Below are 27,738 nucleotides of genomic sequence, written 5' to 3'. Positions count from 1 at the left end.
TTTGTGGTGTAGGAACTTTATTATCATATCAATTTAATCAATAAATGAGGCAAATCTTACCACCAATGCAGTGCAGCTTGCCATGCATGTAATGTATCTATGTATAACAGTAACAGTTACTATTTAGTATAAATAATTGTTACTAACATTGAAGTGCACCATCGAGGCAGCTAGGGAATCCTTTGTCTCTTATGACTTTTCCAGCCTTTTTAACATAAGCTTTTATTGCTTTGGCATGTAAGGGGATCAAAGCTGTTGATACATCTCCCTATTCTGGAAATCTCTCACAGCCGGTGGTGTTCTTTCTATGATATGGGAATCTCTCACAGGCAGTGGTGCTCTCTGTGTAATCCGGAGATCTCTCACAGTCAGTGGTGCTTTTTGTATAATCTGGAGATGTTTTACAGTCAGTGGTTCTCTCTGTATAATCTGAAGATCTTTTACAGGCAGTGGTGTTTTCTGTATAATCTGGAGATCTTTCACAGTCAGTGGTGCTTTCTGTATAATCTGGAGGTCTCTCACAGTTAGTTGTGCCCTCTCTATAATCTAGAGATCTGTCACAGTTGGTGGTGCTTTCTGTATATTGTGGAGATCTCTCACAGTCAGTGGTTCTCTATCATCTGGAGATCTCTCACAGTCAGTGGTGCCCGATCTATAATATGAAGGTCTCTCACAGTCAGTGGTGCCCTCTCTATAATCTGGAGGTCTCTGACAGTTAGTGGTTCACTCTCTGTAATCTGAAGATCTCTCACAGTCAATGGTGCCCTTACTATAATATGGAGATCACTCACAGTCAGTGGTTCTCTCTCTTAATCTGGAGATCTCTCACAGACAGTGGTGCCCTCGCGATAATATGGAGATCTCTCACAGTCAGTGGTGCCCTCGCTATAATATGGAGATCTCTCACAGTCAGTGGTGCCCTCGCTATAATATGGAGATCTCTCACAGTCAGTGGTGCTGTCTCTTGCAGCCTGTTTCTGCTATTCAGATAATTTCTAAAACAAGACACATGCTTTATGATTACAGTAGCTCGTTCTCAAGTACCTGATATACAGGCAAAGGGGACTGGTCGGCCCATGGAGTCTATAAGCGACATTTTCTTGTTTTGAGTGATGAGAAACAGTGGTCTGTAGGATGAAAAAAGAAATGGGCAGATTTTATTCGAAGTTACTTATATCCTGCAGCATGTGCTGCGGTGTGGCAACGGGTAGCCAGCCAGGGGACTGGTGCATGTGCTGCCCCCCCCCCATCGGGCCTCCAAGGGGCAGCTCGGGTAACGGGCCCCTTACCCGCTGTTTGGGTTGGTGTGTGAATCAGGGGTCTTTCTCTTTTCATATGGGTTTGTTCGTGATTTAGGGGTCTTTGCTCCCTGTTTGAGTTAGTTTGTGAATCAGGGGTCTTCTCTCCCTGTTTGAATTGGTGTGTCTTCGCTCCTGATTCTGTATGGCATGCAATCTGGTTGGGGGGGGGGGGAGGTCTTCCTGCCCATTTCTCTTTTGCGTATCATTTGGGGGTCTTGATCTCTTGTTCCTTTAGGCATATGATTTGGGTGGGACATAGTGGGTAGGAGATTACATGAAAGAAGCTCTGTAACAATGACCATATGAGGTCGCAAATATTTACCGTTTTATTAACGCACTCTTATGTGCTTCTCCATTGTTTTCCCGTCCGATTTCACATTTGTAAACCTATCCCCACGAAAGTGAGCCAGTAGTGATGGGCGTTCTGCTGGCGTTTAACTCGCGCTCTGTGCTCAGCTTGAGGGGCTTACGCAGTGGCGGTGTTCGGTAATGGTGCGAGAAGCACGTGGCGTAGAGCCACACAGCCATGCTGATTTAGAACGTGATAGAAAAATGAGCGAGAGAGTGACGTATTTACAACCTAGCAGACAGAGATTACCCTGCACTCTATGGACTAAGCAACGTTCCAGTCCTTTTGCCGGCAAGGAGGACGCCGTGAGGATCCCACAGGACACACTGCCATGCCCAACACATCATTCACACTCTCCTCCAACCTCAGTGCCACAGAAGATGGGGGGGTGGGGAGAAGGGTAGGGCTGGGGTCTGTGAGGGGTGTAGGGTGGGGTTAGGGTCTCTGGGTCTCGGCTCAGAACCAGAACTCGGAGATGTAGATGTGGACATTGACAATGTTGCGGTAAGAGACAACTCCGGACATCACGTGGTTCATGGCCAGCTTGAGGACCGTGTAGAATGGGCCAGTGATGGGCTTCACCTGGCGGACCACACCTGTCGGAGACAAAGTGGACATCACTGCACACGCACATGCCCCGAGACTGCACAGCACTGCAAACCAGCAACTTATGCAACGCTGATTGATGCACATTATGCAACGCTGCACTAATCTACCCATCACAAGGATGAGGTACAGCTTGTCAACACTATATAAGCAATGAGAATTGCTTAAGATCTCGCCTAATGAAGAACAGAACGGTAATTAAAATTACCACACAGATTTAGGCCGATACTCACGCCGGATTAGAGTGATAAGACATTTACAGCCTCTCTAAGTGAATCCGGCTCGTGAGTCCCAACCTCCGCCTGTCCCTCCCTCTCCCACGGGACGCAAAACACCCTATATCATAGTTTTGTGGGGGGAAAACAAACCATAAACATGACCAAGAATTACCAAACGTCCAAAGAATTTGTTGGAAGCCCTTTTTAAGTGAACATGCGATTACAGGGGGAGGAAAAAAAAATCTGGTGTTTATACAGTCTGTCAGCACCCCTTTCTTTGTGCAAAGCTGGTGTCATTTCAGCTCGGTCCTGTTTGAACAGCCATCGTCGGAGTGCAATCAGGCCACACAATCGCTTCACTGTCTCCTGGGTCTCCGCCTGCCCTTCTATCACACTCGGCGTCTCTTTACCGCGTTGCCAGGTGCAGGTTGCTACAATGGTACCAGGATTGGATGTGTTTTTGAGTCATCGGGTACGGATTAATGAGATTTGGGGGTTGCCAGGTAACACGAAAGTCACACCGGTTCATCGGATGCCCGCTCACTGCCCCCTTAGCAGTCTGCAAATCTTCCTGCCATTCATACTGCAGCCATGGACGTGGTTTTGGCAGATATATGACCAGAGCTATGCATTACAAACCCTTTCCCAGCAGGGGGCGATGTTTGTAGCACCCTTTGTCTGTAGGGCATGACACCAAATGAAACCCACATGTTCAACACAAGCAGCTTCCGAAGTCACGCGATGTGGCCATGTAGACCGTACATTTGGTCTCCATCTTCGCCCCCAGATTGTTGGAAAATGAGCCTTGTCTAGCTAAACGCGATGATGCTGTAGATAGCGACGATAAGCACTGGCTCGTGCGGAATGGGGCCCACTCCCAGCTCTGCCACTTGTTTTTAGTTTTAAGGATGCATAGTTTAGTTTAGTTTCTTGGGTTGCATAGTGATACTCCACACCAAGAAATTAAACCGGGTTTCACTGTTTCCAAACCATGATCACCATTAAGAGGACACATCTGCATGAACTCACATGCCCTACAGTACTGGCAGGGAACCCGCAGGACAAGGGAAGATGCATTTCTTTGCAAATGACAATGATTTTGTTTACTGGTGCTGGAACATGCAGTGTCATACCAGAATGAGAGTGGGGGGGCGTGCACCTACCGACACCAGCACCTTGGTAGCAATCGCCAAATTTTAGAGCCTTTCCCCATATGTGTGCATATGTTGTTTTTGTGACATGCCATGGTTCCAGTGTCAATATCTTTAGAGTATTAATCCTGTAAAGTGAGCCACCCTGTGGCCATTGCAAGGAATTGCACAAAAATGCTTAGAAGTGATGGAAGACGAGGCTCTAAAACCCATAATGAACGAGACCGTGTGCTGTCAGTCACCAGCCGCGTGCTGTCAGTCACCAGCCGCGTGCTGTCAGTCACCAGCCGCGTGCTGTCAGTCACCAACTGCTTTTAACCACTTAAGCGACGGAAACCAATATCGTACCTCATTGGTCACGTTACTGGATCCCGTTGACGTAAACAACACAACATTTGACGGAGAACAGAGTTCCAAAGATTGGTTTCTTCCATAGCTAGTACAAAAAAAAGACACCAAATTCACAGAATGTGTTTGAGAAAGCATTTTACAGAGAAAGCCACCGCGATTACCCTTCGCTGCCAGAACACATCTTTACGATGGAATTGTTACAAACCAAATGATCATGCGCTCAAGAAAGCGAAAAACTGAAGGAGTGCAGAAAAGGACATATTTTCCCGACAAATGAGATGGAGAAACCGCCCAGTGTGTGAAAACCAAAGTTTGTAGAGCAGTTTCTGGGCTCTACATAGTTTCCAAAGAGTCCAAAAAGTCAATAGAAACTCCATTTAAGAGTAACTCCCTGCCCTGTCCCATGGGTAACCGAGGTAAGACAAATGGCCAGTGGTGATTCAGATTTCCCTCCATTCCTAGCTTATAGACAAGGACTCTTTAATGCATAGGTTTACCCAGGCTGAAAAAGGGGCCTCAACTGACCTTCTTTAATAGAATTTGAAGCCTCCACAGTTGACAACTCTTACCACTGCCACTCCTCTCCCTGCTCGACAACATTTTCCCGCCACCACATCCCCCTCCCCCAGTTGACAACTACACCATCGTAGAAAAAATAGTAGGGGAGCCTAGATAACTCAAAAATCCCGGGGGCCTCTGAGTAAGTTAATGTGCTTCTGCTTTATAGGCCTCATGGAGGGTCTTGGACCTGGTAAAGTCGGTCAGCCTCACCTCCAAACGGGTGCATCAGCAACAACCTCTGATGGCTAATCCAGGGCTGCCAACCCTCATGCATCTGGAATGACCCTCATGCTTTCAGACTCTCACGCAAAGAATCTTACGGTAAATCTATATCACGCCATTATAATCCTGAAATTAACTACATACGAAGCGACAGACTATTTACAACAGGGTTGTCAAACCCCTGGAGGGTTGGAGGCCTACACATTTTTGGATTTCCCCACATTTAACACACCTGATTCAACTCCTTGTTCCTCCTTGTGCTAATGACCACACAGCTCTTCAGCTGAATCATTTGTGGTTGGAACAGGGAAAGATCTAAGCTACACTGGGCTCTGGCCCTCCAGGACTGGAGTTTGACATCCCTGATTCACAAGGTAATAGAACTGTTACATACATGTAAATAAATGTGTGTGTGTAGACTTGTCCTGAATTGAAAATCTCATGCCAACCAGCTGACCAAATCTGGCAACCCTGCTAATCCTGCTCCATCATCTTGAGCTTCAGATCATCTTGAGTGTTATCTCCCGGCTGGAGTAACAAGGTCTCCCAGAAGGGACAGCCGTGAGAGAGCACAGTTCTGACATCATTCCACAACACCATAAAATAACTCGTAAGTAGAAAATAGCTTTAACTGCATGCTAGTAGCAAAGACATGGCCACAAAACAAAATGTAATGAATACCAGTGAATGACTCTCATCCTCTACGACCATAAGGGCTACAGTGTTGACTGGTTAAAAGTGCAGAGTAGAGTTTTTTACTGGATTGATGGTTTTTGCAACCTTGGGTGTTTTGGCAAATTTGGAAACAAGTGGGACTGACACCGATGTGAATGAAAATGAGGATGGCCTGCACCACAATGCTGAATACCAGCATTTTGGCCAGTGTGTGTGACACGCTAACCGTGGTTAGCTCCTCGACGAGTTACCAGTATTGTTTTTGAGGTATTACAGCAGTGCAAAATTGCAGGCTAACTCTTAGCCTTGTTCAACACACTGAAATTAGTGCAGTAAACATGTCAGCAAGGGTTTTTTCCAGGTGCTTTGCTTGACTGGAGATACAGTGCTATTGGGGATGCTTTGAGCCCTACTGTGTTATTCACTGTGTTTTAAACAAAAACAGGCAAAAATAACGCATTCTACTTTTAGCAAAAACAATTAGCAAAACATGCTAGCAGCCCAATGTTTTATTAAAAGGGGAGCTACAGATGTGCCATGCATTCATACAAGGGACTTGCTTTTCTTTCCAAATAAGCATACGATGGCCACCAATTTCAGAAACAAAACGTGAGAAATTGTTTTGTTGATGGGTCGTCATGCCAGGTTGCCAGGGGGAAGAGATTTATATCAGGGGAAGATGAAATGAAACATAAAGTGTCCTTGCGGAGCTGGGTATTGAGGGGGCCGGGCCTCCACACTCTAAATTTTGGCTTCAAAAAATTACTTTTCTGCCATTTATAAGACTGGAACAAAGCTTTCCTATAAAAAGAAAAACTTTCCAACTTCTGTGGGTATATACGAGTAACGTGGTCGGATTTGTTTGCACAGATGCTCTGATTCGTCCGTGTTTTATCCAGGCACGGGCGAGCGAGGCGAGCGAGGCAAGCCTTTGCCGAGACAGTGATGGATGGATCGGGTGAACGACTGCAGCGCGGCCTTTCCAGCCGTCGAAGTCCTCGGCTTCGCTCCCTCTGCTTGTGGTCTGATCATTTGGGCCCAGTCCTGGACTGAGGCACGGCCAATTGGCCTGACCGCTACATAAACCACTTTAAGTGAATCTGGTTGATCAGCGAATACATTCAATAATGATCCAAGGAAACAGTTGCTGCAATAACAGTGTGATGCATTTTGCCACCGGCGTGGCCTGTGCCTTTACCAATAAACATCTGTGTGTTCAGTCCTCACCCCTGTAAACCTATCAGGGAAGAAGATCAGGGCTCCTCTGATGCCGGTGACTCACACGCTGATGGATGTCAAACCATTCCTGCGCATATTGCAGCTAATAGCTTAAGCATCAGCTACTGCAGATGCTTCTCAAATGACGCTTTGGTGATTACGTAAGCCGAGCGGCTCGTTTAGTGCGGGCGGCCACCTGCACTGCTCGCAAACTGCATCAGAGCTGCAGGAATGATGAGGGCGACACGTGGCCTGGTGTGAGCTGAGACACAGCAGGGGTGGATGATTCCTAGGTACTGGTGCTGTTGGAAATATTAAAAGTACCTGAATCTCTTGTGTATAAAACGGTTTCAATACTAATTTTTCATGGTATCGATTCTACAGCCTGCATTTCCAGTTGGTTCTGACCGCTGAGGTTCATAGGCTAGCAATGTGCAGGTCTCACGCCCGCAACATGTTCAGCCTTAAGCTGACTAGTTCAGAAGCGTCTGAGCTTTTGCAATTGTGCTAAATCGATAGAGTGTGTAGCTGGCATCTGGAAATGCATTAGCTTTATGCTAAATGAAGATGGCAAACCACAGAACATATGCAAGTCTGTATCAAAGTTATGGACAATACTGACAAAGGGGGCAAACATAACGAATTGCTGAAACATTAATGGGACTGACATCCAACACAATACAAAGTTTTGAGAGATAGGTATCTTATTTCTGTATTAATTAAATATTAATGTTAATCTAAACTTGCATTTTTTTCTATTAGTTAAAACATTTTTTGTAGTCAAACATTCATGCATTAATAAGACAATGATCTGCAATTATTTTTATTCATAAGTCGCGTTCAGTTCAATATGATCTTGTAACGCCATGTTGATTAGTGTTGATCATTCAGATACAAGCTTTTAAGGTCATGCAATTGCTAGAAGTGTTTGTACTTTGAGACACAAGATAAAGAAGGTATGTAAAAGTAATGTATATTTGTTCTATTATGCATTGTAATTATGTAAAGTAACATCTCATTTTTAATAGTGATTATTTATTGCTTGGGAATGTCCCTGAGCGTGATTACAATGGCTACTACTGTACTTAATATTATTATGCTTTGACTGTCAATGTTATGTGAAGATTTTCTTTAGATTTAGATGAGTTTACAAAAGGTAAGTTTTTACTGCAAACAATATTGCAATTTAAAGAATGTTACATACTGTCATGACCTGCACGTCCAGTCCTCCTGTGTGCCACGCCCCCCTCGTTACCTCGTGTTAATTCCCGATTGTGATCACCTGTTGCCTGTTATTTTCGGCTTGTCCTGTGCATTTTAGTCTGCGTCTGAGTTAGTTTCCCCAGATCCGTCATTGATGTTGTCTGCCGTGTTATTCCTTTCCCTGCAAATAAACCCCGTTTCTGCCCGTATTCACGGCTCAACTCGCCTGCTTGTTCGCTCGCCGACACCCGGACATAACACATACTGTGTTGAGCATTGAAAATTATCTAAAATTTCAATATTTTTCTTGGTATTGAAGTTTGCAATTTTGGAAGCTAACAACAGTACTGGGAACAGCGCATTCATCCAACCATGGCGCCAGGAGTATATAAGGGGTGGGGGGGTGGGGATACACTGGCTTCTCAAAGCAAGCTGATTGGCCTCCGAGCGCCCCCTCCCTTGTCACTCACCAATTCCAAACATATCATTGGCTAATGATAAGGTTGGCCCCTCTGTATGACTTATGGCCCTTCATGTGCCTCCCACCTTAAAAGATTCTAGGTGGAGGGCAAAAGACATTTGCCTACCTGCACCTTAACGAAACTCAACAACATCTAATAATTAACACAAACCAAAATGATGTCACTAATGATATCAAAAGCTAGCCTTATTTTCTCAGCTAATTCTCAGAAGCCTACATACATGTGACATCATAAAGCAAACACAGTTTCCATGGAGTGAAGTTTGGAGAAGGGCTCGGGAAGCCACAACGTCCCCCCCGCATCGGTCTAGGGCAGGGGTGGCCAATCTTATCCGCAAAGGGCCGGTGTGTATGCAGGTTTTTGGGATAACCTGTAGGTCAGCTATTCAAACCCAGGTGTGAGGACTCTTCAGCCAATCAGTCCTCTAATTAGTGACCTAATTAGGGAGTTGCAGCGAAAACCTGCACACACACCGGCCCTTTGCGGATAAGATTGGCCACCCCTGGTCTAGAGGCTCCTTAAAACTTAATAGACGCCAAATGGAGCTAACCAAAGGGAAACAGCCCCCACTTCACTTACCTACAGCCATGCTCTGCTCATAGCGCTTGACGATGTCAAAAGAGTTGTGCACGTTGCCTGCTAGGATGTCAAAGATGATGCTGGGGAAAGCTGGTCTCAGGGCCGTGTGTGCTGGGGAGTTGGTTCTCAAGAAGACAATTTCTGTGGACAGACAGCACCCTCATAACTGGACAGGAATCTTCACCAATGGTACTTCATACATTTGTACAAGAACCTCTAGAAGGTAAAATGACATGGGCTATACCTTGGGTTAGACTTGAATCTGTTACCTCACATGGCAGAACAATAAGCATCAGGAGAGTTGAATCCAAGCGAGAACTTCAACTAAACTACTACTGGACAAGGACAGACTGAGGTAATGGCTAATGAGGAAGAAGCCATACCTTCCGGTTTGACGAAGTCCCTGAAGGTAGGGAGAGAGATCACCGTGTGAGAGATGGACTGAACGGGATCTGACAGGCAGGCTGCATCATTCGGCGGGCAGGATTTCACACAATGGACGGGCCTAGCAGGGAGGGGGAAACAGGGCTCTGGGCACATCTGCATGCTTCTCAAAGCAAGTTGAAGAGATTTCCATCAGGTTCATTCAGTTGTGTACATAGCGTCCCTCCCACATCGTTACCCCAAAAATCAGTAAGGGTGTAGCGTAGATACAACAAAACTGCTTTAAGTATCTGCAAGACTGTCCTCACGTCTTTTTTTGTAGTGTCCGGACCAGCTATGTTTGGAAAGTAGCAAAAAACACAAACAAAAATGAGAACAATACTTGTAAAGAACTTTTAAAGTTCCTTTAGGATCACTAAAAGGATCACTGGAGCCAGGGAGTCAATAAAATACTCAGACAGATAAAATATTTCATACATAATGATTTTTGGGAAGGAATTCATATAAAGCAAGAACCCACAAGGTTTTAGTGCAAAAGGCTTTTTGAAATTCACATTCTAAAGAGAGAAATACTACTGTAGCCTGAATGCGGTCTGTTGCCTGCAGAAGAAAATATTTGGATTTGTCAAGCATCCCAGCCTCAAAGCCCATCATGTTGTTGGGAAGATTTGCTGGGCCAGTGTTCTTGAGAGCTTCTTATGTTCCTAATGACATGAATAGGCCACGCCCTCGTCTCTGTGGATTGTTGAAAGTAGGCCACATTTCATTTCGTAACCACCAATGTCTTGGGCACGAGTGGATGCCCTCCGACCTGGAGTGTGGGCAGTGTTCGAGGACCCCTCAAGGTGACTTTGAAAGTGCCTGTTTTCCAGCATCATCATTTGACAGGCTGCTTGACGAATGTTAAATATAAGCATTGAAGGTCCTCCTTTAAACCTGACCACGAGATGAAACAGGCTGTTCCAAGTTTTTGTATCTGCCTGTCATCACCTCTCAGTTTGGCTGTTCTCACAAGGCCAGAAGTGCTCCATAAATCGATCAAATGGTATGATTGGCTGCACCCAAGCCAGGTGACATTAATATCAGGCAGACTGTTAGCATAAGCCCTAGAGGAAAAGGAGGACAGGCAATTAGGGGCGTTAATAATGTGAGTGCATGGAGGTGGTGGGGGTGGATATCAGTACTACGCTGGATTTATATTCCTGCCTGTCTGCTTTCACCATGCCGACCAGCTGGAAAATCCCCAGCTCAATGCTGGATTACAGGCCCGATTTAAGTAGAGAGGGGTAAGGACCCCCTGATAAATAATCCAGCCACCGTATGGTGAGGGAAGCTAATTAGCAATTAGCTAGTGAGTCCAAGTTGTACCTCTACATTGGCCAAAGCCACAAAATGTTCCTTCTGTTTATAAAACCTCTGCTTATACTTAAATCTGGAGATTCGGGCGGCATGAGCCAAGTGACTACAATTTACGAGGAAATAATGACCCCAGTTGAGTGACATCAAAGGCGCACGGCAAGTGAGAGGCTAATTGTCACCGTGTTTCTTTTCTTTAGGGAATTTATTTTTTCATGTTCACTGCTTTTTTATTGAGAGAGCGATGCACGTGTCCCATTGGGCTCGACGCAAAATCGGACAATTTCCTAGCATAAGAAGAAGCAGACCTTTGGATAGGAATATTTTGGTTAAGAGGGAGCACTTCTTCAGAATAGCTTTTCATAGTCCACATGTTGATACATCCCCAACAAAAACATGGTAGGACATCATTCATTTTCGCCACAGCAATGGCGCCCTACCACAAATTGTACAGACCACCAGCCAGAACCCAGAGCCCCATAACTCAGGATGTCAGGATGTAAAAAACAAAAAAAAAAACAAGAACATGCCTTTATTTTAAGGATGTCACCACCAAGGATGTGTATCCTTATTCTTCTCGAGGCATCTGGATAGCGTGAAGCTGCAGTTATTAAAAGCCGCAGTCCAAGGACTGATTGGGCAGCATTTTTGTCTATTTTTACGGCTTATCCTCAGGGATATTTTTTCTGGACCGCTGTTGAATTGTTGGCATACTCCTGTATACCTGAGGCCACAGAAATCCTGCAGTCCATCATATTATCTGTGATTTATGAAATTGTGTGAATGCATCTGAAAGTTACCAGCATGGGAGCTCCCATCAGGAACAGCAAACCGATCAAAATGGATAGTGAAAGCACACGTTTCCCAGAATCCCGTTCACGACAGCCTCAACACTGGACCAGCTAAGCTCCATGAATTAGAGATCCTCCATTAGTCAGGTGCATCGTTACTCAAAGCACCTGATCACTGCTGCTGGCAGTAAATTAAGTAATTTAAGAAGAGAAACTTTCGGTCATGCCGACCACACATATGAAGCAAATTGCTTACACCAAAAATTCAGGAGAGAACATATTTAAGGGAACAGCCTGGGAACAGGACCGGAGCAAAAATCCGTCACTTTTACTAACAGCCACAGTGACAATTAACCTTCTCACCGGAGCAAAAATGGGCCTGGTAATTGAATTTACATGTAAGCTACAATAAGAATCAGACATGCACCTTTTCTATCCATTTTTAATTCTTTTTTAATTTTTACTCTGTTCTTAACAAATATTCTGTTGAACTGTGAGATAATGGGTTCTCCCTCAGCAGTCACAAAATTAAAATAAATTAATTCTCCATGGAAAACATTAGGAGAGTCACCACTTACTCTGAATTTATCACTAAAATGGTGTTAGTTTTCATAGTTTTCAGGTCAAACAGTACAAAAGAAGGACAAAGTAGTAAGCATCCTTAAAATTAATATGAGCTAATACATGACAAAATCAAATAAGAAATACCATATAAAATACTGCATGCACATCTTTCACACATTGCAATATAGCCTAAGGCCTTTTTTGCACTCGGTATGTTATTTAGCCCTACAGCGCCACCTAATGGACATCGAACAGAGCACATCCCACGTACACTAATGCACGCTAGGCTACTGGCACCTGCATCCCCCAGACAGCAGACACGGCTAACAAGATAACGGGCCGCACGCCTCTGGTTTACACGTCAGGCACGGCAAACAGAGTGTCAAGCTGCTCGTGGGTGACAAAGACCGAGATTTTGGCCAGGTAGGTGCTGACCGTCCCGTATCGTCGCAGATTCATTTTGGCAGTGAGCTGAAAATCCCTGGCCTCTGTGATTGGCTGCTGCACCATAATCACCCCGCCCGAGGCCAGCTCCTGCACTCCGAAGAGGCCTTCCTCGTTTCCGCTGACGATGTCTAGCTGGATGTCGTCGCCGGGGACCGAGTTGGAGGGGCCCATGCGGAAGATGTCGGTTGGCACGGGAATGTGGGTGGGAAATGTGAGGCGGTAGTGGGTTATTCGTAAGGCCAAGGCCAGGCACTCGCTACTGTGATCGCAAGCCAAGCGTTCGCAATGACTGCAAGGGAGAAAAACAAAGAGAAAGAGAAAAAATAAAACGACGGGGACAGACTAACAGAGCAGAGAGATGATGAGAGCGCAATGCATGCATGCAAAGAGGCGCAGTGACGACAGCTTCAGCAGCGAAGCAGAGGTCGCTAAGCCATCTACAGCCTCCCAGCTTCCTACAGACGTCCAACAACAGTGTGGAAGAGCAACTTATCTGTGTTGTCATGTTTCGGTGACTCTGTGGCTTAATAAATGGAGTTACTCTCGCTTTTTTCTTTTACGGTGCACCCAGCACGAAGAGTCCGACGACATGGGGGCGGGTCGGGACAGGCGCCACACCTCTGCCATACCGGTGTAGTAAAGACTACGGATTTATTTGGTAACATTTTACATGAAGGGGCTCAAATACTTCGTGATAACTCGATTACTACTGAAGCACAAATGATGAACAAATATAGTTGCTACCTGAGATAAAAGATGCATCACGATTCATTAATGATGAACGAACATGAGATCAGTATTTCACTTGTGTTATTCGCGTCTTGTTCCTTCAGTAGTTCACAAAGTTTTCAGAATTAGACATAGTAACATATAGTAACTGAGATAAAACATGCGTCACGATTCATTATTAATGAATTAACACTAAGACTTTGGTTAAAAGCCCTCATTGGACGAGCTCAGGGGGCGGTAAGCCCTCATTGGATGAGCTCCTGGGCCAGTTAAAAGCCCTCATTGGACGAGCTCCTGGGCCACCACTTGTCTCCTGGGAAGGCATGATGACCTCCGAACGTATATCCCCACCAGCAGAGCCATCTCATATTCACACTCGAAATAGCTGATCGTCTGTCAACATTTAACATGCAGCTATTTCCATGGAGCTGAGAGAGAGACAAACTAAAACCCACCCGGATCATCCACATAAAAGTTCACCAGACAAGACATCTTACCTAAATGTTACCAGGTGCCATCTTTCCAACTCAAACTACAAAGTCATGTTACACAACATAAATTCCTTCAGTAATGACAGATTAGAACTGACCATGGCAGTATCCCTGAAACTGTTGACAGCCCAACTTACAGCCATCAATCAGGGGGAGACTTACACCTGTTTCCGGGGGCCTAAGCAAAATTTCTTATCTCCCTTCCCATCATTCTGACAGCCCCCAGGTGACCACTGGGCCCTAAGCAGCCATATTTTGTCACAGATGGGGATGGGGGGGGGGCGGGTACCCTTGGTATATTTTGGTGAAAAGCTTCAAAGATCGTGATCACCAGCTTTGAAGAAGATGCACTGGTCCTCACAATACTGGCCCACCAAGACATTTCCTGAACTCCCCAAGGGCAAGTCCGCACCTGTCTATTATTTATCTATGGTTTTTATTTGTCTATTACTTGCTCCTACAGCCCAATCATGTGCGCCGCTGCTCCCTCTACTGTCCATCCTCAGTATTCCATCATTGCTTACTTTTACCATCCATGTAATTTTACATCCATGTTGGTACTGTTTTTTTTTTCCTCTGCATGTGTCCTGTCAATCTGGGCCACCACTTCAGGGAAGGTATGACGACCTCAGAACGTATATCCCCACCAGCAGAGCCATCTCATATTCACGCTCGAAATAGCTGATCGTCTGTCAACATTTTACATGCAGCTATTTCCATAGAGCTGAGGGAGACAGACTAAAACTTCTGTACATTCTGTACAAAAGTCTTAGGGAGTCAATGGAAATGTTTAAAGCTATTTATCTGGGTAGTAAGTATATATTTGCTCAGAACAAAAATGCCATTATGTGAATTAAGACACACAATAAAAACTAACAGGAAGGATCTCCGAAAAGTTACTGATATCTTGCTGGATGGCTAGATGAACACTACTTTGGCTCCCAAACCTCTCCTCAGGGGCACCTCAGCCATCTCACATATTTGTTACATTTCACAAGCAGCTCCGATAATTCATTTGCTTTAAAAAAAATCAAGGAGGTATTGAATAGCCACTTGAAGGATGCTAGTAGTCGAGTCAAAAAATACTTTGAGAGGTTTTAAAATGGCTAAGCTGACACACTTTGACAGGCATAATACAGTTTTACGTCATGAATATCATTTAAACATCGTATATAATGATCGCTGCCATAGACGTCTGCACTGCACTGACTGTAGCACTGCAGTCCTGGGGAGGGTTACTTTGCGTCACCAAATGCAGTTCATGGAATATAGGTTGTGTGACAATAAAACTCCACTTGACTTGACTCATGTCTTGGTCCGGTCATGGTCGTGTGGACATGGGGACGACGGATGGGGACGATGGATGGGGGCGTAGGAGACATCATGCACTTACATTTCTCCTGCCCGGCGGTAGTTGTCCGGACACTCAAACGACAGGCACCGGAATCCCCCCTGCACATTGAAGCAGCTCTCCGATTCAGTGCAATTGTGCGTCGCAGTCAGACACTCGTCTACGTCTGCGCAAGAGAAGGGCAGCTGCATTAGAGAGGCTGCTACGCGAACTGGCCAGTTGTTCCTAGCAGCTCAAACACCCTCAAACCCAGAGGTGGGTAGTTCAGGTACAGAGAGTAAAAGTCCAGATTAAAATTTTGTTTCAACCAGCCAGTTGAGCATAAAGAGTCACAGCCGCAGAGTACGCAGCTGGTTGGGTGAAACAAAATCTTGGTCTGGACTTTTACTCTCTGGACCTGAACGGCCCATCGCTGCTCTACCCAGACAACAACAGTTACACCATGATGCCTTCTGATTCAGTTATGGGGGGGGCCTTGTGTGCAGCCTCCCTTACCCTGGCAGCTGCGGCCACTGGGCCCCAAGGTGTAGCCCACGGGGGGGCAGCTGCATTGGAAACTGCCGGGCACGTTGTGACAGCGGTACGCGCAGAGGTGCCCCCCCGTGGGGAGGGCGCACTCGTCGATGTCTGTGAACACAGAAGGGTGACACGTCAAAGAAAATGCCAATGGCACGGTGGCCACCAAGGACTACGTCCAGTCAAGGCCCTGGGGGCTGCGGGCTCTTTCAAGGCCCCTGGGGGCTGCGGGCTCTTTCAAGGCCCTGGGGGCTGCGGGCTCTTTTAAGGCCCCTGGGGGCTGCGGGCTCTTTTAAGGCCCCTGGGGGCTGCGGGCTCTTTCAAGGCCCTGGGGGCTGCGGGTTCTTTCAAGGCCCTGGGGGCTGCGGGTTCTTTCAAGGCCCTGGGGGCTGCGGGTTCTTTCAAGGCCCTGGGGGCTGCGGGTTCTTTCAAGGCCCTGGGGGCTGCGGGTTCTTTCAAGGCCCTGGGGGCTGCCGCAGCCTGTAGGAAGCTACCTGATCCAAAGCAAAATTGACATAAAAAGCAGTTGGCTGGATTTATGAAGCCGTGTTCATCTCAGGACTACCAGAGGAAATATCTTACATTTTAATTTATTTAGCAAACACTTCAGTCTGAAGCGACATAAAGAAGTGATAAGGCCTGGGGTCCGACATCAGGGTCAGCCAGCGTCCGTTGGAAAGTTTGGCTCAAATGTGCATATGATGACTCTGGCAGTCATTAACTCATAACCTTCTGGACATGGGTACAGATCCATACCCCGCTGAAGTATTCATAACTACTGACCACCTACAGAACCAGTAATAAAGCTTCTCTTCAGTACTGCAGAGTGCAGTGACCCACCTTCGCATGTGGTTCCGTCCACGTCGCTGAGCTGGTAGCCACGGCGACAGTAACACTGGTAGGAACCGTAGACGTTGGCGCATTCCTGACTGCAGGGGTTACTCTCACACTCGTTCACGTCTGTGCAGTGGCACAAAGGTTTCATTACTACTCTGACATGTAAGAATCATATCTACACAATGACAAACCTCTGGTAAGCAGACAATAGCCACCTTGAATCTAAGAAAACATTTAAAATCTAAAAATAAGCAAAATGTCAGATGTCACTCCATGCAGTTACAGTGCTCAGTTTTAGTTTAGTTAGTAGCTATTTTTGATGTACATAACTAGCTTCACCTTCACAGTTCCTGCCATCGCTGGCCAGCTTGAAGCCCATGGTGCAGCTACACTGGTAGGACCCCTGGACGTTCTCACATTTGTGCGCACAGAGGCGTCCTGGAAAATGCCTGCACTCGTTGATATCTGAAACATTTTTGAGCGTGAGGTGAGTCTCACATGGCTCGAGAAACAGACAGGTGTGTGCCTGACAAGGACCGATTAGCTTTGCTCCAAAAAGGTGGTGGTGGTTGGTGGGGGGGGGGGGTTTAGTTGTACCTTCACAGGCCCGGCTGATGCTGTTGAAGGTGTATCCCGCACGGCACTGGCAGCGGAAGGACCCCACCGTGTTGATGCAGTTATGGCCAGCACAGGCCCCGTCTGTTCCCATACACTCATCCACGTCTGTGGCGAGAGAGAGAGAGAGAGAGAGAGAGAGAGAGAGGCAGGCTGTCAGTCTCCAGAGTAGGTATCTTCATTGGCAGATCACATGTCAACAACAGAACAATGTACACACAGATGCGATTCCGAGATGCCCGCCGGTGTCTAGGCAGTCCAGGGCCTACAGGGGAGATGCGTACCCACGCAGCGTGCGCCGTCCTCACTGAGGTGGTACCCCCGTCCGCAGCTCGGCGAGCTCCTCTGGCAGACATAGGATCCCACGGTGTTGATGCACGTCTGTCTCGCCGGACACGGTGCACTCTGACTCAGACACTCATTGATATCTGGGCCGGTTGAGAAGGTGGAGGAGATTGGGACAGTCATACGCCGGAGGACTATGACCTTCACCATGGAGAGGCGTATCCCAGCATGCCGCAGAATCATCTCCTGCCCGGTACTGAATCACTTCACATGCGGGTGTAATCGGGCCTCACCGATGCAGTTCCCCAGGGCGTCCTGGAAGAAGCCCGGCCCACACTGGTGACGGGGCTGACATCGGAAGGAGCCCTGTGTGTTTCGGCACACAAGCTCCTGGCCACAGTTGTGGGTTCCAATCTCACATTCATCAATATCTGTCAAAGGGAAGAATCCGATAAGTCTTCTGATTCCAGCTGACGCCCGTGTGCATGAGTCTGTGATGTCATTAAAAGGCTTTGTTTCTCTGAGCCCCGCCACTAGGTGGCGTGGTGGCTCACCTTGACAGATGTTGCTGTCCGTCAGCTCGTACCCAGTACCGCAGCTGGCCTCGCGCTGGCACCGGTAGGAGCCGTCCTTGTTGATGCACTGCTCCCCCAGCTGGCAGTGGTGGGCACCCAGCAAGCACTCATTAATGTCTGGGGGGGGGGGGGGGGAGAAACCTAGGATTCGAGGACCTTTCTCACAAACCGCAGCACGAGGGCCTTCCCAGATCAGGAATACGCATCACTAACAGTGTGTCACTCTATCACTCTTTATCACTCTGGCGTTGTGCCCGCCTCTGTGGCTGGACATCTAGTGATAAAGACAACACACTCAGAATGGTGCTTTCAATACGCCAAGAAACTAAATTTGGGGGATTTAATAACTAATCATGTTCGGGATGGGGGCCCATTATTGGGGTAGGGAGGGGTGCAGACTCACCTTCACAATTTCGACCGTCTGGTTTCAGTCTGTACCCCTGAAAGCAGCCGCAGGAGTTGTTTCCAAGGCAGCGCTGAGAACACTGAGTGTCTATCAAGCACAAGAGACACACAGACACACACACACACACACACACACACACACACACACAGGGCTGTCAGTCACAGCACACACCACCCCCAGGATACACTGCAGATCCCCACAGGGGATGTGAGGCAAGGACGAGTGAGGCTTCCTCATTAGAGTCAGTACTCCGGTTGTCTGAGGGCCCCCAAACCCCTGACAGGGGGAAATGTGCACCCCCACTGGATTAAAATGGCAGTGCAAGGCAGCCCATTGCACTCATACCATATCTAGTGTTACACTGCCAGGTTGTGTTGCCAAGCATATGTAGATACAGGAAGTCCGACTTCTGCAAAAGGTGCCCAAATAAGAGTGACCTGACCCCCCGCTTTGGGAGAGAGCGCCCCCTACATACTTGTGCACTTGTCATTGAGGGGGTCCTCGTCCTGGTCATTAGGCAGTTTGTTTTCAAGGGCTGTGTAAAGGGGAAGAGTATTCAATCAGTCACAGAACCTGTAAGCTGTGCAAACCTTAGTACAGATCACTGAGTTGCATGGATCTCCATGTTCAAACGTTAATTAATTGCCTGTAGCAAAGGATCAATTATTATAGCTGGTTCCACAGCCAAGATGGATAGGAGTGGTTGGGCCAAACTGGACATCAGGCTTTATCGCACGTGCCGTTCATCGCCACCAGAGGGCAATGTCACTCCTAGTTATCCAACGCTACCCCAAGGATGTTAACGGAGGGGGCCCGTCCTGAGCTAGAAGACGCAACGGCGATTAACTAAACCAGTCATACACAACTTCTAATCTAATGAACTGCTACATGCTGCCATGACAACTCCTACCCAGGGTGCCGTTGCCCGTCGCCTCAGCCAAGCCCTGGAGACAGCATTGGTGGGACACTGCACCGCACTGGTAAGCCACTGGCAGCTTCAACTCGCAGCTCAGACCATCCGCCAGAGCCTCTCGGCCCAGTATGCAGCACTGGCAGCACATCTGGCCAGCGGGGACAGGAAGAGTTTGTCCAGAACAGGAAATCACGCAATACCATCTTAATGTTTTGAATATGGATCGCTGGTGAACATGGCTACCCTGTAGAGATTAGCACAAACACTGGGCAGCTTCAGCGTGAGTAACATTATATTATATAGGACATTAGTGTGACACAGGAAGGCAGCCTCACCTTGGCGCTTCTGGTCTCGCAGGCGTTTCCTGAGAGGACTTCGCACGTTCCCTCCCCCAGGGCCAGGCCAATGCCCTGCTCACAGGACGATCTCTCCAGGACGGCAGTGCAGCACTGCTCCTGAGCCATCCTGCCGGTGCGGGAGCAGGCGTGGAAGCGGCATTCAGATGGAGGCACAGGGGAGTCACACCCAGTTTTTTTCACAACCCCCCCCCCCTCCCCCCCTTACCACCTGCAGGCCAGAGACCAGGGGCGCTGTAAAGCTGGGGGGGAAATTAAGACGATTCTAAGGGCCCCCGAGCCCTAAGAAATTTGGAGCATAATCAGAGCCCAAAATAATATGCTTTCATGGGGCCCAAAATCTTTAGCGGCCCCCCTGCGAAATGCTGCTCTCCTCACCCCACAGCATGAAGTGTTTTCAAGCATGAGCGTGAGAGGAAAAGCATCTGACTACTAATCAAAGCTCTTCTCATTGCTGATTTGCCCTTTAGGTCGGCATGTCACCGAATACCGGCTCCACATGACCGTCAGTGTCCATCTGACTGCTGACTGGTGTCTGGTAAACACACAGCCAGTCAGTTTGCAAATATGTAGTGGGGGGTGTAGCGGGGGGGTGTAGCGTTATGGGCACGTCTAGCTCAATGTTGTCAAATAAGCAGCATCACTGAGTCTCTGAGGATGCTATTCATGCCTGATTATGTAATAATTTAGGTAAACATCATTTGGATACTCAGCTGCCGTATGGACAGCAAGAACAATCAACCAAGAGATACATCTAAAATGTTCCTCTACAAGAATGTGAAAGACCCTCTAAACCTGTATTAGGCTACATTCAGCTCCATATCTGCCTTAGACTGTCTGCTGCTGCATATTATCTGTAGAGCTCACAGATTCCCCAAGACCTGATGCTAGTGTCTCTTCCCATGAGGTATTTTTTAAAGTACAATCCTCTCATAACAAAAGGCCTCGTCCTTCACAGGGCCTTTTAAGGGCAAATACTTGGTTTTGTTATTCTTTTCTGCCTTCGTCTCTTTAAGGGCCTGAAATAGACCCTCAGTTTTCCTGTTATTCTCTGCTTTTCTCAGTGTGGTTTCACCTCCTAAGTATTTCCTGGATTTAGCACTGCTCCCCCCCACTGCCCCCCCATGATCTTAGGGCCCAGGAAATAATGTAACACCCCATGGAGTTACACTCGGTTGGTCTCTTATCAGCTGGCAAAAAGAAGGAAAATTTATTGACAAGTAACAGGTAGATTATGTGACATGGAGCTCATTATTCATTTCCATCATCCAGAGAACTAAAGTAATGTGACTAAAGTAATGCCATCATTAGTCACAGTTACTACAGTCACATCAAAATTGGAGTCACAGCTACTATAGTCACGTCAATACTTGAGTCACAGATACTACCGCTGCATCGATATTGGAGTCACAGATACTATAGTCGCATCAATATTGGAGTCACAGCTACTGCAGTCACATCAATATTAGTCACAGCTACTACCGCTGCATCGATATCGGAGTCACAGCTACTACCGCTGCATCGATATTGGAGTCACAGCTACTAGAGTCACATCAATACTTGAGTCACAGCTATTACAGTGGTATCTTTACTGGAGTCACAGCTACTAGAGTAGTATCATTACTGTAGTCACAGTTACTACAGTCACATCAACATTGAAGTCACAGCTACCAGAGTTACGTCATTACTGGAGTCAGAGCTACAACAGTCACATGACTATTGCCATGTTGTGATTATTGTACTTGATCCAATCAGTACTGCGGTTACGTCATCAGGGCAGTCATTACAAGTCACAATCACATGACTACCGCAGTTACTATTGCTTCAGTCAATCACGTAATCAGTGTGGTCATCACTGCTACAGCCATGGTCATGCGACTAGAGACAGTGAGTCTCAGCAGGGTGGGAGCGCTCAGTGCGGCGAGGCCGTCCATGAACAGGCTGCTGCTGCTGCCCACCATTTATTTCCTCAGCTGCTCTAATAGCTATAAACATGACACAGTTCTGTGCTGTGCCTGCTGGCTTTTACTACCCCATAATCCCCTCATAAAAAAACAGTAGGTATGCAGCCCCCCACCCAGCAACATCGCCCCCCACCTGCATGCCGGGAACTCGGAGAGAAGCGGCAGGGAGGCACAGTCCTGGGACGTTTGGCCGTGTTCCTGACCGGCCCTGCAGCACTCGGCCAGGGACATCTGCTTCAGTGCTGCTGAGGGAGAACACACACACACGCACACACACACACGCAGACACACACGCAGACACACACGCAGACACACACATACATGTTTGTATTCATATTTTTGTGGGGACCATCCATTCATTTCTATGGGAAAAACCCTAATCCCAAGAATGACAACCCTAACCCCTACCCAGGCCTAATCTTAAATAACCAAACAAAATACTAGACTTTCAGCATTTTTAGTTTCTTAATTGCACGCACAAATTTTAGGTTATCCTTGTGGGGACTGAAAAAATGTCCCCATAAGGTAAAAAGTTACAGGTTTTTATCAAATTGTGGAAAATCTGGATTGCACTGTGTAATAATTACAAACCCATACAAACACACACACCCTGTAAATCTCCGTGATGAATCACATCTGCCGTCCTGGACGTCAGAGGAGACTTGGGACTGTAGGACAGGCTGCTGTTTTTTGCGTGCCGTGCAGATGGTACCAAACGACGTACACCCCCCAAACGACGTACACCCCCCAAACGGCGTACACCCCCCAAACGGCGTACATGTAAAAGACGCTTTGTCAGACCTTACACAGCTGCTCCTTCATGCTGAATGAGAATACAATCCCTCTCACTGAGGGACTGCAATGAGATCGGCGAAATTATACATCATGGGACAATCACACCCACCATCTGGGGGTGTGACTTCAGTCCAAAACAAGGTGGGGGGGGGGGGGGGGGGGGGGGGCTAATGAGTCATAGAATCACAGACAATTGGATTCTTAAACATGAGGGTTGAGTCCATAACCCCCATCCCTGTCAGTGCAAACAAGAAGCAGATTGCGGGGTTTTGGGAGCTAATCTGCGGAGCACCTTTGTTACTATATCTAACTGCGGTGACTCATGTGGTGTCACTGGGCCTGTCATGGAAGGCCATCTTCAGAACCCAAACAGGCGTATTATTTACCGTGGATTGGAAACACAAACAAGATTCCTGCAAGCACTCTGTCGGATCATCTGCTGGAGGCATCATCTCTTTTTGCCCAAGTCCAAAGATCTGCACATTTCACACATTTCTGCCAACTCCGTTTCATTAAAAGGACACTGACCTTAAACAATTGAAAGCTGGAGGTTATGTCTGACTGCATTATGCCTTTCCTCACATCCTCATTATAAATTTGTTCTCCTAAACATACCAGTGCTATAGAAAAGGCCTCACATTTGCGTCTTAATGGATATTTACGGACAAAACCGGGACAGATTTATGACTTATGTGCGCTCAAGGATATTTCTTTACATTTTGGAAAGTACTTAACTGAAAAAGAATGTGCTGTGAGGAAGTGGACTGGCAGCCTGTCCTCTTACTGCACGGATTATACAATTATTTACACTTGCTGAAAGGCTAACGTCACAGGAATTGATTGCTGGTACGGCCCAGCTCTGCTGGAACCATGCAAGGGCACTGCATGATTACGGCAATGCAAGATCTTTGGAACAGTAAAATGACCCTCAACAAAAGGAAAAAAAAAACTTTGTAGAATTAACTGTGCATGGCAACAGCCCAATAATACTTGCCTGCAAGTGTTTTAAATTTACTTCTGTAAAACTTTCAACTGAAAGTTGTGTCAAATCAGCATTTCACATTTGTAGTAAACTGCAAGTAAAAGTATTACCAACGGCAGTAGCAGCGAATAGCTAATCGTTTCCACACAGACACCAACAACTTGCTCACCAGTTTTCATCAGCAGCAGACAGTGACACTAACTAGATCTTAGTATTACTTTTATCAGAAGCAGTAGACGAACTTTGGGGGATGTTCTCTTTACTGATTAAAGGCAAGTTTATCTCCGTGATTTGAGAACAATGATTAACCAGAAAAACACCAAAAGACACTCCTACCAGGCTCATCCAAGAATTACTTTCTCAACTTTGGGCCTAGATAGAAATTAAAGTCGCATGTTACATTTATCTGTTATGGAATCCAGTGTGATATCTGCAGGTTTGCCTGACGTGTCGTAATATGTCTGCTGGTGGGAGCAGCAGCAAAAGTCTGCAGTACCAGCCTTCCATCAGTACCGAAGAATCTCAGAAACCCTGGGGCATGAAATGAATGGACCTTGGGTGTTTCGTCGTCAAACCGTACATGTCTTGGGTATGCCTCCCCCCGAGTGAGAGACAGCATTCCCAACAATAAAATATTTCATTGTTGTTAGTGTTTTAAAAATGAAATACAAGGGACTTGAAAACCAAGCCATATACCCCTGCAAGAAAAGCTAGTCTTGGGCTAAAGTGGGAGATTGATGGCTGTTTTCTGGAGCACAGGGGCTGCGTTTGGGAGGCCACAGGCTCTGGCTTGAGAGGATCAAAGAGAAGGAGTGGTCCCACCCATGACCACCAGCAATGCAGACATAATTTCCCCTTTGCGGCCAGTCAGTTGGCCTCATGGCTTCTGTGGTCGCCGCTGTGCCATTATAAGGGAAAAGGAGACGGACACCTAGCGAGCTCAAACTTTATGAGCCTTTACTGGCAAAAGTCTCAATGTAGGTCATTCTGGCCGGCTAGGCTCCCTGCAAACCCGGAACGAGAAGGTGCACCTGGAACCCAGCAAAAGAAACACGTATAAATGTTACCAGCAGCCCTCTGGAAAGTGCAGAAGAAAAAGGGAGGGGAAAAAAACACTGGTGCTGTTACACTGGCAGCCTCGGCGATTTGGAGAGAATTTAGCCTACGTCATTATCATTAAACAACTGCCAAAACAGCTTGGAAGAGATGGCGGTTCGCTGCGAAGAAAACGGGGAAAAAAAATTCAGACCCCTGAAATGTAACTCGCCGGAGGCAGCGCAGCATAAATCTCTGGATGTTTCTCTCACAAAAGCAGAATAAAAAAACGTAAATATCCAAGCTGACTGGAAAAAGGGGGCCGGGTGACAAACTTTCTAGAGTGTTCTACCTTTTCCACCCTTTCCATTCGTGTTTGTGGTGAAACGCATGATGATAGAAATAGGGCATCGAAATGAATGGAGGCCCGGTCCCTGTAACGGAATATGCTCCCATCTACTTCGTTTCCTTAGGTTCTCGGTCCTTTTAACACTAATAGAGCCACCAAGCATGAGAGACGCGGCCCAGACCCCATGGCCCCGTATGTCCATGTGAGCCTTAATCTTCATCGGGCATCTGTAAGCGCCAGAGACGGGAGTACCCTCCGGATCACCTGCCTACAAGCCTGGCAGCCCCCCTGAAGTGACACGGTCACCCGGGAGCGACAGAACTGCGCTCTGAAATTACTGCGCAAGAACTGGTGCGACTTGCGCAACGCCCAAGCAAGAAATGCGAAGTAACAAATCCTACGGTCCATCGAACGTGCCCGTTAATTGAAAATGCAAGAAAATCGCCCTTTCCCTTATTAACTGGTACACTCCTGAGTGTATCAATCTTTCTACCGATGTATTAACTGAGGCACACTTAAAACAAAAAAAACAAACCATTTAAATTATTCAGTCGCGACAAAAACGTCGTGCGATTTATCTGAACAACTGACGGCAATCGACATGGTTTCGCAAGTTTGAAAATTCTTTTAAAATACGTGTAAAAGATCACCTGTTTATTTAACTGGCTGTAACCGTAAGATTCACTTATGCAAAATAGTTGAAAAGGTTCAGGTTAAACTTGCAAACTCACATCTTATATATTTCAAATCTTACAAATAACAATAAAGATGTACGTGTATGTATAATTATTTTTAAATATATTTAGCCTGTATGCGCCGTTTTGATAAAAAAAATTTAAACGGTTATTTGTGTATCCGTAAGTTTACTGCTCGGCATACAGTCAGTCTTTAAACGTCCCAGTCTCATCACCCGGCAAATGAATCCACCCAAGTCAGCAAAGACATCTGCTTAAACTACAGCTAGGAATCACTTTTTAAGCGCATAGATATTCCTGATGTACTTAGTTGCAAATCTGCTTACCTTGCGCATTAAGGACAGCAACAAAAGTAAAAAGGAGAAAAATCCAGGGTGCCATTTAAAAAACAAAAACGTCTTACCAGAAAAAAGATCTACCGTTAACGGAGTAAAAGTTCTTTTTATTATGCAACTCCGTGCAGAGGCTGCGCGGCTGTCGGGGCGCTGGGACGGGCAGCGTGCTGGTTTGGCTTTGCAGGCTCCAGTTGATTCGCGTTGGCTGGGTGGCTTCGGGGGGCGGGCTGGCGCTAATCTCAAATGGCAAGCAGTAAGGCAGTCGATCGGGAGCCTTTTCATGCTGCTCCATCACTCTTTATCAGTCAACGGCATTACTACGCCGTTATGTCAACTTTAAACAGCCCCCCTCCCCGCGACCCACCATTATACAGATTGCCAGGCTGCATTTTAAAAGCGTTTCGCGGGCGTCGTGCAGCTGATTAATTAATTATGCGAACTGTACCACTCCACGTGCCACTGATCACGTCATACGGGATTTTGCTTGCATTTAATAAAAGTAACTCATCGGACTTGCAGCGAAGAACCAACAGTCAAATGTCTTTGACATGTGGGAGAAAAGTTTACTTAAAAGCTTCGGGTTCGAGAAAGTATATATAAACCCAGCGATAGCATAACATCTGGAAACGCTTAGGGGCCGTTAAACATCTAGCCTGTTGTTGGTGATGTCCAAGATATGTAAACACTTCAAGGTTTCAAGGACGGAGGGCAATTTCAACAAGGCACCACATCGCCCTAGCCACATATTCTCTATTTAAAATCGACAGGCAAATATATATAACCTATATAACCGGAGGAATAACATACCAATAATCATTGCGCTGCCTGCTTAATACATCCTGATATTTGCCCAGAAAATTAATTACTTAATGGTAAAACAGATGTTTTAAATCAATTTGTCATTATGTGCGCAAAAGATATCAAGTATACAGAACAAACTCTTGGAGCGATAAATGAAAAATAATCTTGATGAAATCTACACAAGTTCTGATCAATCAAACCCCACCTGTTTCCTGTTCATGAAAAAAATAAAACTTAATTTGTTGACTCAGTACAAAACCCCAATCTCTATCACTTACATATTTTAGTCTTACATGGAATAGATATACTTTAACTATATTCAATTTATTCCTTATCAAACTGGTAATTTTATTATAAATTATATATTTGTAAAATATGCCGTGTAACTGTAAACAATCAAGTAAAGGAGGATTTACTGAAAGGAATATCTGAAAATCCCAATACAACTGATATCTGCAACCGTTTCCCCCTTTAATGACTGATCTTCTGGGGCTGGTTGACTGAGAGCCAAGAATTACGGGCATAATCAAAACCACGTGTCCCTCCTGTAAATCAGACCGTGGGGCAACTTTCCAAGGATTCATCATTCAAGACAACTGCTGGCTCAGTCAGCATAAGTATAACCAGGGACGCAGTAGGACCACGGATACCCCGGCAGATTCAGGGGGCCCAGCACTTTACAGGGGCCCTACCCAGAGGCGCAGCAGGGGCACGGATACCCCGGCAGAGCCAGGGGGCCCAGCACTTTACAGGGGCCCTACCCAGGGGCGCAGCAGGGGCACGGATACCCCGGCAGATTCAGGGGGCCCAGCACTTTACAGGGGCCCTACCCAGGGGCGCAGCAGGGGCACGGATACCCCGGCAGATTCAGGGGGCCCAGCACTTTACAGGGGCCCTACCCAGGGGCGCAGCAGGGGCACGGATACCCCGGCAGATTCAGGGGGCCCAGCACTTTACAGGGGCCCTACCCAGGGGCGCAGCAGGGGCACGGATACCCCGGCAGATTCAGGGGGCCCAGCACTTTACAGGGGCCCTACCCAGGGGCGCAGCAGGGGCACGGATACCCCGGCAGATTCAGGGGGCCCAGCACTTTACAGGGGCCCTACCCAGGGGCGCAGCAGGGGCACGGATACCCCGGCAGATTCAGGGGGCCCAGCACTTTACAGGGGCCCTACCCAGGGGCACAGTAGGGGCATGGATACCCTGGCAGACTCAGGGGGCCCAGCACTTTACAGGGGCCCTACCCAGGG

The 27,738-nt window shown here is 46.9% G+C and overlaps 1 protein-coding gene across 3 annotated transcripts; it reads right to left on the bottom strand.

Moving 5' to 3' along the window:
• Window positions 1-26,065, bottom strand: LOC111833279 (fibulin-1-like). 3 transcript variants are annotated; one of them, XM_023791398.2, is made up of 17 exons: window positions 25,679-26,062; window positions 21,630-21,741; window positions 19,512-19,641; window positions 19,174-19,324; window positions 18,739-18,798; window positions 18,261-18,350; window positions 17,837-17,974; window positions 17,576-17,713; window positions 17,282-17,425; window positions 16,980-17,105; window positions 16,722-16,847; window positions 16,386-16,505; window positions 15,525-15,656; window positions 15,072-15,195; window positions 9,300-9,421; window positions 8,917-9,057; window positions 1-2,246 (listed from the first exon to the last, which is right to left on the bottom strand). In XM_023791398.2, exons 1-17 carry the CDS (start codon window positions 25,731-25,733, stop codon window positions 2,107-2,109), a joined length of 2,049 nt encoding a protein of 682 aa, XP_023647166.2. In that variant the 5' UTR covers window positions 25,734-26,062; the 3' UTR covers window positions 1-2,106. The 3 variants fall into 3 exon arrangements, with proteins under 3 accessions (XP_023647166.2, XP_023647167.2, XP_023647168.1); XM_023791399.2 differs by having other exon boundaries at window positions 21,630-21,738; XM_023791400.2 differs by lacking the exons at window positions 1-2,246; window positions 8,917-9,057; window positions 9,300-9,421 and adding an exon at window positions 11,876-12,747 and having other exon boundaries at window positions 25,679-26,065.
• Window positions 26,066-27,738: the final 1,673 nt, after the last annotated feature.

The sequence above is a fragment of the Paramormyrops kingsleyae genome, chromosome 1 (genome assembly GCF_048594095.1).
Source record: "Paramormyrops kingsleyae isolate MSU_618 chromosome 1, PKINGS_0.4, whole genome shotgun sequence".
Taxonomy (NCBI): Eukaryota; Metazoa; Chordata; class Actinopteri; order Osteoglossiformes; family Mormyridae; genus Paramormyrops; species Paramormyrops kingsleyae.
This window is presented reverse-complemented; position numbering and strand designations above follow the sequence as displayed.

Bases quoted from the DNA above. Each gene is read 5' to 3' on its own strand.
- LOC111833279 (XM_023791398.2), bottom strand. From the start codon at position 25,733: ATGGCACCCTGGATTTTTCTCCTTTTTACTTTTGTTGCTGTCCTTAAT. The intron at 17,714-17,836 runs GTGAGCCACCAC...TCCCTTTGACAG, and splicing joins GGACAGCAACATCTGTCAAG to ATATTGATGAATGTGAGATT. The intron at 17,426-17,575 runs GTGAGGCCCGAT...CAACCGGCCCAG, and splicing joins CGCCCTGGGGAACTGCATCG to ATATCAATGAGTGTCTGAGT.